We start from the raw sequence: 11,979 nt of genomic DNA, 5'->3' as shown, positions 1-11,979 counted from the left end.
AGGAAGGTGTGACTTCGCCCCCCGCCCCCGCCCCCAGCTCCTCACCCCAAGAGCAATGTGGCTGCACAGCCCAGGGCAGGCCCATTGCCCAGTCTGCTTCCTGCCTGGTCACGTACCTGGCCACCCCAGGGAACAGGGGAAGCCCACCCAGACCCCGGGCCCCTGTGCCCCAAGAGCTGCATTTTTCAGAATTCCCCAGCTCCTCTACATGGGTGCCATGATCCATTTCGCACCTAATGCTGGTGAATCTCCAGCCCCTTGAGGCCAGGCTTCTGAAAGTCACCTGGGCAGGCCTGCAAGGGGAAAAGTCAACCATGGTTTTCTGTCCTTACACGCGAGTAGGGCAATCCTGCTGATGGAAGGCCAGAGAAAACCCACAAAGTACAGAAAACCTGTGGAATTGGTTGCTTGATGTCTTGGCATAAAGCAGCGCTGTTCAAATTTAAGACGGTTCAACCCATTTCAGGATGAACCTGGTCAAATTTCAAAGACTTCTGTCTCTCACTTTTAGAAATATCTATTAAGTTAAAAAAAAAAAAAAAAAAAAACAAGCCGGGCATGGTGGCTCACGCCTGTAATCCCAGCACTTTGGGAGGCCAAGGCAGGCAGATCACTTGAGGCCAGGAATTCGAGACCAGTCTGGTCAACATGGCCAGACCCCGTCTCTACTATAAATACAAAAATTAGCCAGGCATGGTGTTATGCACCTGTAACCCCAGCTACTCGGGAGGCTGAGGCAGGAGAATCACTTGAACCCAGGAGCCGGAGGTTGCAGTGAGCCGAGACACGCCATTGTGCTCCAGCCTGGGAGCAGAGTGAGACTCCCATCTCAAAAAAAAAACAAAAAATAAAAAATTGAAAAACCATTTGTGACTCTTTCCTTAATTCTATAGTTTTAAAAATCACTGAAAACTAACAATGGCAGTCACAAAAGGACAAAAACTATAATTGCACTTATAGGAAGTCCCTAGGGCTGTCAAACCAATAGATACAGAAAGCAGAATGCTGGTTGCTAGGTCCAGGAGGCGAGGAGGAGGGGGAGTTAATGTTTTACGGGTACTGAGCTTAAGTTTTGCAAGATGAAAGCAGTTCTGGAGCTGGGTGGGGTGAAGGTTGCACAACAAAGTGGTTATACTTAATGCCACAGAACTATACATTTTAAAATGGTTAAAATGGTACATTTTATGTAAATCTTACAATTAAACAGCAAAACTGCCAGGCACAGTGGCTCATGGCTGTAATCCCAGCACTTTGGGAGGCCAAGGCAGGCGGGCTGCTTGAGCTCGGGAGTTCTAGACCAGCGTGGGCAACATGGCAAAACTTCGTCTATACAAAAAAAAAAAAAGGCCAGGCATGGTGGTACACACCTGTAGTCCCAACTGCGCCGGAGGCTGAGGTGGGAGGATCGCTTGAGCCCAGGAGATGGAGGTTGCAATAGGCCGCGATCACACCACTGCACTCCAGCCTGGGTGACAGAGCGAGATCCTGTCTCCCAAAAAATAAACAATAAAACAATGGCAGCCTGGCTGATATGTTACATTACAAACCGCAGTTGCCAAGAGGCCACCTTGACTTTGACTACCTGGAGAGGAGTGGTCCAGGAGTCAGACCTCAGTTACTCACCGTCTGGAACACTGTCTGGGACAGGAAACTGGCTGTGACCTTGCTAATGTCACTGTTGCCTCCCATCTTACAAAGGATGTAGCCATACAGGTTTGCAGCTTGGAGAGAGATCCCAGCAACCACCAGAGCCTGCATTCAGACAAAGAAAGCAAAGGTCACTGTTTTTTGAGACAGAGTCTCGCTCTGTAGCCCAGGCTGGAGTGCAGAGGCGCCATCTCGGCTCACTGCAAGCTCCGCCTCCCAGGTTCACGCCATTCTCCTGCCTCAGCCTCCCAAGTAGCTGGGACTACAGGCTCCCGCCACCAGGCCCAGCTAATTTTTTTGTATTTTTAGTAGAGACGGGGTTTCACCGTGTTAGTCAGGATGGTCTCGATCTCCTGACGCAAAGGTCACTTTCTAAGAGCATTTACAGAAATGCACCTCTCAAGCCAAGTAGAAGTGCTCTAGCCTGCACCTAAGAACAGTAACAGCCAACATTTACTGAGCATTCGCAAATACCCACGGACACCTCAGAATCATTACAACTGGAGAGGTTAACACCGTCATCATCCCATTTTACAAAGAGGAAACTGAGGCTCAGGAAGACGAAAGCTGCCCAAGGTCACACAGCTGGAGCGTGGTCGAGCCGGGATCCAAATTCCAGGGCCCGCACTTTCATTAAATGACACTGTTGTTTTACTATCTACAGATATTTTGTTTTCTCTATTCTTTTTAAGACGGAGTCTCACTCTGTCACCCAGGCTGGAGTACAGTGGCACGATCTTGGCTCACTGCAACCTCTATCTCCTGGGTTCAAGCGATTCTCCTGCCTCAGCCTCCCAAGTAGCTGAGATTACAGGCATGTGCCACTACGCCTGGCTAATTTTGGTGTTTATAGTACAGACAGGGTTTTGCCATGTTGGCCAGGCTGGTCTCAAACTCCTGACCTCAGGTGATTCACCTGCCTCGGCCTCCCAAAGTGCTGGGATTACAGATGTGAGGTACTGGGCCAGCCTGTGTGAGTCCATTTATATGAAATGCCCAGAATAGGCAAATCCATAGAAACAGAAAAATTAATAGGTGCCAGGGCTTGGAGGAACAGAAGCACAGGGAAGCAATGTCAAAAGGGTGCAAGGCTTCTTTTTAAGGTGATGAAAATTTCCTAACATTGATGGTGATTTTGGCTGCACGACACTGTGACTGCACTAGAAGCCACTGAATTTCACACTTAGTATTTATTTATTTTATTTTTTGGAGACAGGGTCTCACTCTAGCGCCCAGGCTGGAGTGCAGTGGCACAATCTTGGCTCACCGCAACCTCTGCCTCCCAGGCTCAAGCGTGCACACCACCAGGCCTGGCTAATTTTTGCATTTTTTGCAGAGATGGGGTTTTGCTATGTTGCCCAGGCTGGTCTCGAATTCCTGAGCTCAAGCAATCCTTCCACCTTGGCCTCCCAAAGGCCTGGGATTACAGGCGTGAGCCACCACGCCAAGCCCCTAATTGTATACTTTAAATGGGTAAATTGTATGGAATGTGTATTATATCTCAATAAACTTGTTATAATTGATCAATCAATAACAAATAACAACAAAAGCCTAGTGGTGCAAACACTGGTTTTGCAGAGACATCAAAGCAATGTGGAAGTCAAGGTCTGGCCTTACCAGCCACTTTAGCTTCAAGGAAAATAAGGTGCTAAAAAAAAACACAATCCATATTATGGGGCAGATTATGAGGCCCAGCCAGAAGATTCGTGCTTCAGCTTCTGTGGCAGCAATGCTATTTGGAGACACCTGTTAAAGGAAAGTAATTGAAATGTCAAAACAAGTGGAAATGGTTGCAAACAAGTGTGCTCGTATTTTCATTTATTTTATTTTGCAGATGCTTTTGTTGTTGTGGGATTTTTTATTGTTGATGTTGTTTTGTTTTGTTTTGTTTTGTTTTTGAGACAAAGTCTCATTGTGTCACCCAGGCTGGAGTGCAGTGGCATGATCTTGGCTCACTGGAACCTCCAACTCCTGGGTTCAAGTGATTCTCCTGCCTCAGCCTCTGGAGTAGCTCGGAATACAGGTGCTTGCCACCATGCCCAGCTAATTTTTGTATTTTTAGTAGAGACAGGGTTTCACCATGTTGCCCAGGCTAGTCTCAAACTCCTGACCTCAAGTGATCCACCCACCTCCGCCTCCCAAAGTGCTGGGATTACAGGCGTGAGCCACCGCATCCGGTCTATTTTGCAGACACTTTTGCCACACCCATGTTTCACCAGGGCACCGGCAGTGGTGGCTTTTGTGTAGGGCAGGAATCAGATATGCACAAAACTCCAAAGGAACCCACAGAAACTTTCCACACCCATTATCCCCGCTCTGGTTAGTTCAGCTCGTCATGGAGAATACCTTCCTGGCTTCAAAGATCCAGTGGCTCTTCCCATCTTCATCTATCTGGTTCCACCATCGAAGGCCCACCAGGAGTCTTCCGGTTACATTCTGAGGACAACAGACAAAGGACTCTGAGCAGGTCACAGGCAAAGAGGCTTATTCACTGTATTGATAAATAAAAGTTCCTTGATTCATTTCAGACTTGTACTGGGAGCAGGAAGAAAAAAGGCGTTGAATTGTAGTGGATTCTCAGATGTCAAGGCTTCTAGTTTTCAACTAAGCTCACTTTAAAAAGTTATACACTCCCCCCACAAAACATATATAATTTATATGTTCATATCATATATGTTTTAAATATATGTATTAATTCATATACAAGTGATATGGTTTGGCTGTCTCCCCACCCAAACCTCATCTTGAATTGTCACTCCCATAATTCCCACGCGTTGTAGGGGAGACCGGGTGGGAGATGATTGAATCATAGGGGCAGTTTCCCCCACACTGTTCTCATGGTAGCAAATAAGTGCTGCAAGATCTCATGGTTTTTATAAGGGAAACCCCTCTCGCTTGGCTTTCATTCTCTCTCTCTCTCTCTTTTTTTTTTTTTTTTTCTGAGACAGAGTTTGACTCTTGTCACCCAGGCTGGAGTGCAATGGCACAATCTCGGCTCACTGCAACCTCCACCTCCTGGGTTCAAGTGATTCTTCTGCCTCAGCCTCCCAAGTAGCTGGGATTACAGGCACGCGCCACCACGCCTGGCTAATTTTTGTATTTTTAGTAGAGACGGGGTTTCTCCATGTTGGCCAGGCTGATCTCGAACTCCTGACCTTAGATGATCCTCCTGCCTCAGCCTCCCAAAGTGTTGCGATTACAGGCGTGAGCCACCACGCCCAGCTGGCTTCCATTCTCTCTCATCTGCCACTATGTAAGATTTACCTTTCGCCTTCCACCATGACTATGAGGCCTCCCCAGCCACGTGGAACTGTAAGTCCATTAAACCTCTTTGTCTTTATAAATTACCCAGTCTTGGGTATGTCTTTATCAGCAACGTGAAAACAGACTAATACAATAAGTTTTACAAAAAAATGCAAAGTCATATGGGGTTGTCATGTGCAAGAATGACAATTGACATTTGACAAAAGCCATTTATTAAACGCTAAACAATGCATTTTTCCCCTTACCTTTTTTTTTTTTTTTTAATTTTTTTTTTTGAGACGGAGTTTCACTCTTGTTGCCCAGGCTGGAGTGCAATGGCACGATCTCAGCTTACCACAACCTCCGCCTCCCGGGTTCAAGTGATTCTCCTGCCTCAGCCTCCGGAGTAGCTGGGATTACAGGCATGCGCCACCGTGCCCGGCTAATTTTGTATTTTTAGTAGAGACAGGGTTTCTCCGTTCCCCTTTTAAGTGACACTGCTCAGCACTCTTAAGCATGTCTCAGGAGTCTAAACCAAAGTACCTCTTTGTCCCACGCACACAGGGGACAAGCCTCGTGTTTCGGGAGTGGTGACATCACAGGAAAGGGCCTCACCTTCACAGACCAGAAGTCCAGGGACAGGAGGAACAGCACCGTGACAAAACAGCCCACAAAGCTCTTGCTGAACCAGTCGCAGCACACGTAGGTGACGATGGCACTCACTCGGAAAAACAGGTGGAAAAAGGTGGCCAAGGGGTGTCTAGGAAAGGACCCAGAAGGCGCCCTCACTCCAAGAGCCAAGTGGATGGTCACTGAACTCCCTTTACCACTTCAGACTTTGCTGGGGGCATTAGCATGGCTCAATGGAATGTTCTCCCTGGTGCATATGAAGCAGAAACTCAGGCTGTAGCCCTGGGGACACATCATTAGCTCAGCAGTCCCCAAACAGTCATGCTGACACCGTTTTTTTTCCTCCCCTTCGAAGAATCCAGTACTTTCCCACCACTTAACTCCAAATATCACTTGCCCTCTTCGAAACACGGTCATCTTTGAAGTGAAACGTGACAGCAATCACTGCCTTCCCACCTAGCAGAGATGACGGCCAGTTCCCTAAAGGTAAAGGTTGGGTTTTTCCGCCGGTCAATGAGCTCCAAGCTCACACGCAGCCCACGGGGCAGGTGTCTCATGTCATCAGGGAATGTGTGTTCCTGGACAGAGGGAAACATGTGACCTGTGAATGGCAGGTCTAACTCATCATAGTTGCTCAGTGGTGAATGGCACATGAATCCTGGCATTTAATCTAAGGGAAGGTGGTTCTTGTTCACTGTGCCTTTAGACACAAACCTGGCCAGAAAGAAGAGAGGGAGCCAAGGGGAACATGCTCATCCTATGTAAATTGCTTTTTTTTCTTATTTTTTTTTCTTTCTTTTTGAGATGGAGTCTTGCTCTGTTGCCTAGGCTGGAGTGCAGTGGCATGATCTCGGTTCACTGCAACCTCCACTTCCCGGGTTCAAGCAATTCTCCTGCCTCGGCCTCCCAAGCAGCTGAGATCACAGGAGCCTGCCACCACTCCCAGCTAATTTTTGTATTTTGAGTAGAAACAGGATTTCAACATGTTGTCCAGGCTGGTCTCGAACTCCTGACCTCAGGTGATCTGTCCACTTCGGCTTCCCAAAGTGCTGGGATGACAGGCATAAGCAACCACGCCCGGCCTTTTTTTTTTATTTTTTTAATGTAACTCTGATATAGGCCAGGCACGGTGGCTCACACCTGTAATGCCAGCACACTGGGAGGCCAAGGCAGGCGGATCACCTGAGGTCAGGAGTTCAAGACCAGCCTGGCCAACATGGTGAAACCCCATTTCTACTCAAAATACAAAAATTAGCTGGGCATGGTGGCGGCCGCCTATAACCCCAGCTACTCGGAAGGCTGAGGCAGGAGAATCACTAGAACCTGGGAGGTGGAGGTTGCAGTGAGCCAAGATCGCGCCACTGCACTCCAGCCTGGGTGAGAAAGTTAGACTCCATCTCAAAAAATAAAAAAAATAAAATAAAAAAACAAGAAAAGAAAGGTTACCAAATTGTATAGAGCAGGTGATGGCAGTGGGTGATGTGGGCCAGACAGAAGACGCTTGTGGGTTTCGGTTTCTTTCTGTGGTTTCCCAGTTTAAATAGAGCACACAGGTAGAGAACGATACTCAATTATGATCAGGAAATCAATGGTACGAGCCCAGTTGTTATACCAGAAAGGGTTTCAGATCCAGACCCCAAGAGAGGGTTCTTGGATCTCACCCAAGAAAGAATTCAGGGCAAGTCCACTGAGTAAAGTGAAAGCAAGTTTATTAGGAAAGTAAAGTAATAAAGAATGGCTAGTCTATAGATAGAGCAGTCCTAAGGGCTGCTGGTTGCCCATTTTTGTGGCTATTTCTTGATGATATGCTAAACAAGGGGTGGATTATTCATGCCTCCCCTTTTTAGACCATATAGGGCAACTTCCAGACATTGCCATGACATCGACAGTGTCATGGCGCTGGTGGGAGTGTAGCAGTGAGGATGACCAGAGGTGACTTTCACGGCCATCTTGGTTTTGGTGGGTTTTAGCCAGCTTTTTTACTGCAACCTGTTTTATCAGCAAGGTCTTTATGACCTGTACCCTGTGCGACCTCCTATCTCATCCTGTGACTTAGAATGCCTCAACCGTCTGGGAATGCAGCCCAGTAGGTCTCAGCCTCATTTTACCCAGCCCCTCTTCAAGATGGAGTTACTCTGGTTCACCCGCCTCTGACACAGTGATGGATGAGAATGAAACCTGCCCCTCAGGGCAGGGGAGGAAAAGGGAGGGATGAAAGGGACTCTTCCCAGCACCAGGCAGCTGTGCAAACCAGACCCAGTACTGCCAGGTCCAAGATTTTTATGAGAAGTCAGAAATCAAGACTTGCTATGGGAAATCTGATTTTAAATGATGGCCACTAATTCTTTTACTGAAATATCACAGTCTATGTTTCTCACTGGCCTGCAAGCAGTGAGCTTGCAACCTCTGGATTAGAGTTACAAAATGTTGTGGGCTTTGGAAAATGAGAGGCAGAATGGGGTGGTCACAGAGGTCCACACAGAACTGCAGGGGAAAGAGCCTGCTCATTCTCCCCAAGAAGAAATGGAGTCAGAGTCAACAAACAATAGGCGCCTATAAAACTGTGGGGTTTCCGACCCCCAGGGGAATGTTAGGATTCAGAAGCAGACTTCATAGTGACTTTTTGCATGGCAAAGCACCAACTATTCACCAGGATGGGTCTCATCTGAGCCTCTCAGGCTGTTGGCTCTCCTGGTGACCTGAATGAAAACCAACCCAGGAAGTGCACCCAGAATTTAAGAATTAGACAGGATCAGGTCGGGCATGGTGGCTCACGTCTGTAATCCCAGCACTTTGGGAGGCTGAGGCAGGCAGATCACAAGGTCAAGAGATTGAGACCATCCCTGGCCAACATGGTGAAACCCCATCTCTACTAAAAATACAAAAATTAGCTGAGCGTGGTGGTGGGCGCCTGTAGTCCCAGCTACTCGGGACACTGAGGCAGGATAATTGCTTGAACCTGAGAGGCGGAGGTTGCAGTGAATTGAGATCGTACTACCGCACTCCAGCCTGGTGACAGAGCAAGACTCCGTCTCAAAATAAAAAAAAAGAAGAAGAAGAATTAGACAATATCACCAGGCGTGGTGGCTCACACCTGTAATCCTAGTTCTTTGGGAGGCCGAGGCAGGCAGATCACTTGAAGTCAGGAATTCAAGACCAGCCTGGCCAACATGGCAAAACTCTGTCTCTACTAAAAATACAAAAATTAACCAGTTGTGGTGGCAGGCGCCTGTAATCCCAGCTACTCAGGAGGCTGAGGCAGGAGAATCGCTTGAACCTGGGGGGTGGAGGTTGCAGTGAGTCGAGATGACGCCACTGCACTCCAGGTTGGGCAACAGAGCAAATCTCTGTCTCAAAGAAGAATTAGACAGGATCACATAGAACTTAAAAACTTCCTGGAGTGTTCCAGAAGGTAAGACTCTTGGGTGTCTCTTTTTGCTATAAACCTTATTGAGAATTTCCTAACTTAATAAAATTTTGTCCCTTGCCCCTGGAGATAAATAAATGCTCTTTCAATAACTGAAAGTTCTTCGAGGGCACAGACCATGTTTAACATATTTTTATATCCCCAAAAGCACCCGGTATTTAAGATTCTCGGCAAATATATTTGTTATGTTGAACCTTGTAATCGAGTCAGTTAGAATCACTGGAAACATCTGTCCTTTTTGTAGAACAATACAAATGTAAAAACATATAGAGGGTCGGGCGCGGTGGCCCACACCTATAATCCCAGCACTTTGGGAGGCTGAGGCGGCTGGATCACTTGAGGTCAGGAGTTCGAGACCAGCCTGGCCAACATGGTGAAACCCTATCTCTACTAAAAATACAAAAATTAGCCAGGCCCGATGGCAGGCACCTGTAATCCCAGTTACTTGGGAGGCTGAGGCAGGAGAATGGCTTGAACCTGGGAGGTAGAGGTTGCAGTGAGCTGAGATCGCACCACTGCACTACAGGGCAAGACTGCATCTCAAAACAACAAAATAGATAGATCTCAAAAAAATGTCAGAGTGTGAGCCAAGTGTACGATGACCCATGGTAAAATGTGGAAGTAAATGCATTCGAATAAATCCCCTGCCCACCCACTTCTTTTCTTTTTTCTTTTTGGCTGTGGCTCTCCTAAAATAAAATGCAGAAAAATTTCCAGTTGTTGATAGCTTCCACTTAGCTGGGCCCCGATTAACTCAATGGAAAGTGGTGTTACTCAAACAGAGTTCAAAGCCCAAAGCAAGTAGAAGAGGATGCCGGTTGCCCTTTTAAATGTTGCTTTAATCCTATTTCGTGCAGGTTGCTCCATCAGCATCCTCCACATCCTCATTCAGTGCCTATCTGGAGTTTGCCCAGCCTGTGCCTCTAGTTAATACTGTGTGATCTCAGAACGGTTTTCCAGTGTTGAGAGTTTTGAAAGTCATGGCTGAAGTCCTGTCCACTCGTCTCTGCCATTGGGTCCTCCATCCTCCTGCTCCCCGGCAACATGGAGCACACACACACACCCCACCAATCACCTCCAGTTCCCAGCGCCACTGCTCTCCAACTCTGCCCTCCCAGGCACCAACCTGGGAGGTTGCCCCTTGAGAGGCAAACAGCATAGTGGGCATGGCACCAGCTGCCTGTGTTCCCGGACCAACTGAGAATCAGGCGGCATATTCTTGTGGCCCAAAAACGAGATGCAGATGAACTGAGAGAGGAAGTTTTTATTTCTGTAGCCAGTTACAGGGAGAAGACCTAGAAAATATCGCCAGGCCAACTTAAAATTACCAAGTTTTCCAGAGCTTATATACCTTCTGAGCTATATGTCATGGGTAAGTTTGCATTCATCAAAAATAAGTGATTGGCCGGGGGCGGTGGCTCACGCCTGTAATCCCAGCACTTTGGGAAGATGAGGCAGGCAGATCACTTGAGGTCAGGAGTTCAAGACCAGCCTGGCCAACACAGCAAAACTCCAGCTCTACTAAAAATACAAAAATTGGCGGGTGTGGTGGTGCGCGCCTATAATTCCAGCTACTCGGGAGGCTGAGGCAGGGGCATTGCTTGAACCCAGGAGGCAAAGGTTGCAGTGAGCCAAGATCATGCCACTGGACTCCAGCCTGGGCGACAGAGCGAGACTCCATCTCCAAATGAATGAATGAATGAATGAATAAAATAAAATAAACTTCTTTTAATCTATAACTAACATTTGAGTCCTGAAGACCTTCCTCTGGAGCCTCAGTAAATTTAATCTAAATGGGTCCAGGTGCTGGGGTGATTACCCTTATCTTGTCTCCTGCTAAATCATGGGGGTTTGGGGAGTCTCTTCAGACCCCCAATAAACTTGTTTGTGGAGGCCTGGGGAGTTTCTTCAGACCCCCCAATAAACTTATTTAAGCCTAAATGGGTCCTGTTAAGAATTCCTTCGTTATCTTGTCATACTTCAAGGCTCAGGAAAGGCCTCGGCACAACTCTGGGTGGGCTTTTGTCACATTCCAGCCTTTGTATAAGGGCACTGGCTCTCTCAGCTTTTACTATTTAACTTCACCACTCAGTCAGTGCTGAGACAGCTGTTATGGAGGCCTATGTTAGTGAGACCTGGCCTGCCACCCATGGGCTTAGGCGCTAGACCACCAGCGTTCCAATCCTGGCTCTAACCTCTGAGTAGCTCTGTGGTCTCCCCTAAGCTACTTAACTCTATGATCCCTCGGTCTCCTCTTCTGCAAAATGGGAATGCCAACAGGACCCACTTCCTAAGATACTGAAAACATCAGGTGAGGGTGGTACATATAAAGTGCCTGAAACACACAGCATGCTCAAAAATAGGTGACAGCCATTACCATCTCAGTCCTCCACGTCACTCGAAACAACAGTTCCACCACCAAGAGCCAAACTGTGAAATTCCCCCTCTGACCACGACTTTCTCTCACTCCTGAGGGGACTACTTTTTGTCTTTGCAGGGATCTCCCAAGACTCCTGGGCCCCTCACATTCCCCCAGATGAACCTTTATCATGTTCAACTTGAACAGGTGCTATTTCCACGCAGTATCCAACATCCCCAACCCCAGCCAGGTAGAAAACCATTGTTTCAAGAAGAGGAGACTGGGTGCTAACGCCTATAATCCCAGCACTTTGGGAGGCAGAGGTGGGCAGATCACTTGAGGTCAGGAGTTCAAGACCAGCCTGGCCAACACGATGAAACCCCATCTCTACTAAAAATACAAAAATTATCCTGGTATGGTGGCAGACGCCTGTAGTCCCAGCTGCTCAGGAGGCTGAGACAGGAGGATTGCTTGAACCTGGGAGGTGGAGGTTGCAGTGAGCCAAGATCACATCACTGCACTCCAGCCCGGGTGACAGAGTGAGACTCCATCTCAAAAAAAAAAAAAAAAAAAAAAAGAAAAGAAAAGAAAAAAGAAGAGGTGAGAAAATCACACAGGGATGAAAGGGGGAAATGGGATTACTCAAGTAAAGTGTTGTCAAGGCAGGGAGAGT

At 47.5% G+C, this 11,979-nt stretch overlaps 1 protein-coding gene across 4 annotated transcripts in view; it reads right to left on the bottom strand.

The window, feature by feature from the left end:
- TVP23A (trans-golgi network vesicle protein 23 homolog A) overlaps positions 1–11,979 on the bottom strand; it is a 55,957-nt gene that overhangs the window by 6,625 nt on the left and 37,353 nt on the right. For 2 of the 4 annotated variants that reach the window (XM_063618239.1, XM_055242587.2), the window contains exons 3-6: positions 5,506–5,650; positions 3,994–4,083; positions 3,265–3,393; positions 1,624–1,752 (exon numbers count right to left, since the gene is read on the bottom strand). In XM_063618239.1, coding sequence (XP_063474309.1) covers positions 1,624–1,752; positions 3,265–3,393; positions 3,994–4,083; positions 5,506–5,650 — 493 coding nt within the window. The other 2 variants (XM_055242586.2, XM_063618238.1) reach the window with 2 other exon arrangements.

Source organism: Symphalangus syndactylus, chromosome 14 (assembly GCF_028878055.3).
Source record: "Symphalangus syndactylus isolate Jambi chromosome 14, NHGRI_mSymSyn1-v2.1_pri, whole genome shotgun sequence".
Lineage (NCBI taxonomy): Eukaryota > Metazoa > Chordata > Mammalia > Primates > Hylobatidae > Symphalangus > Symphalangus syndactylus.
This window is presented reverse-complemented; position numbering and strand designations above follow the sequence as displayed.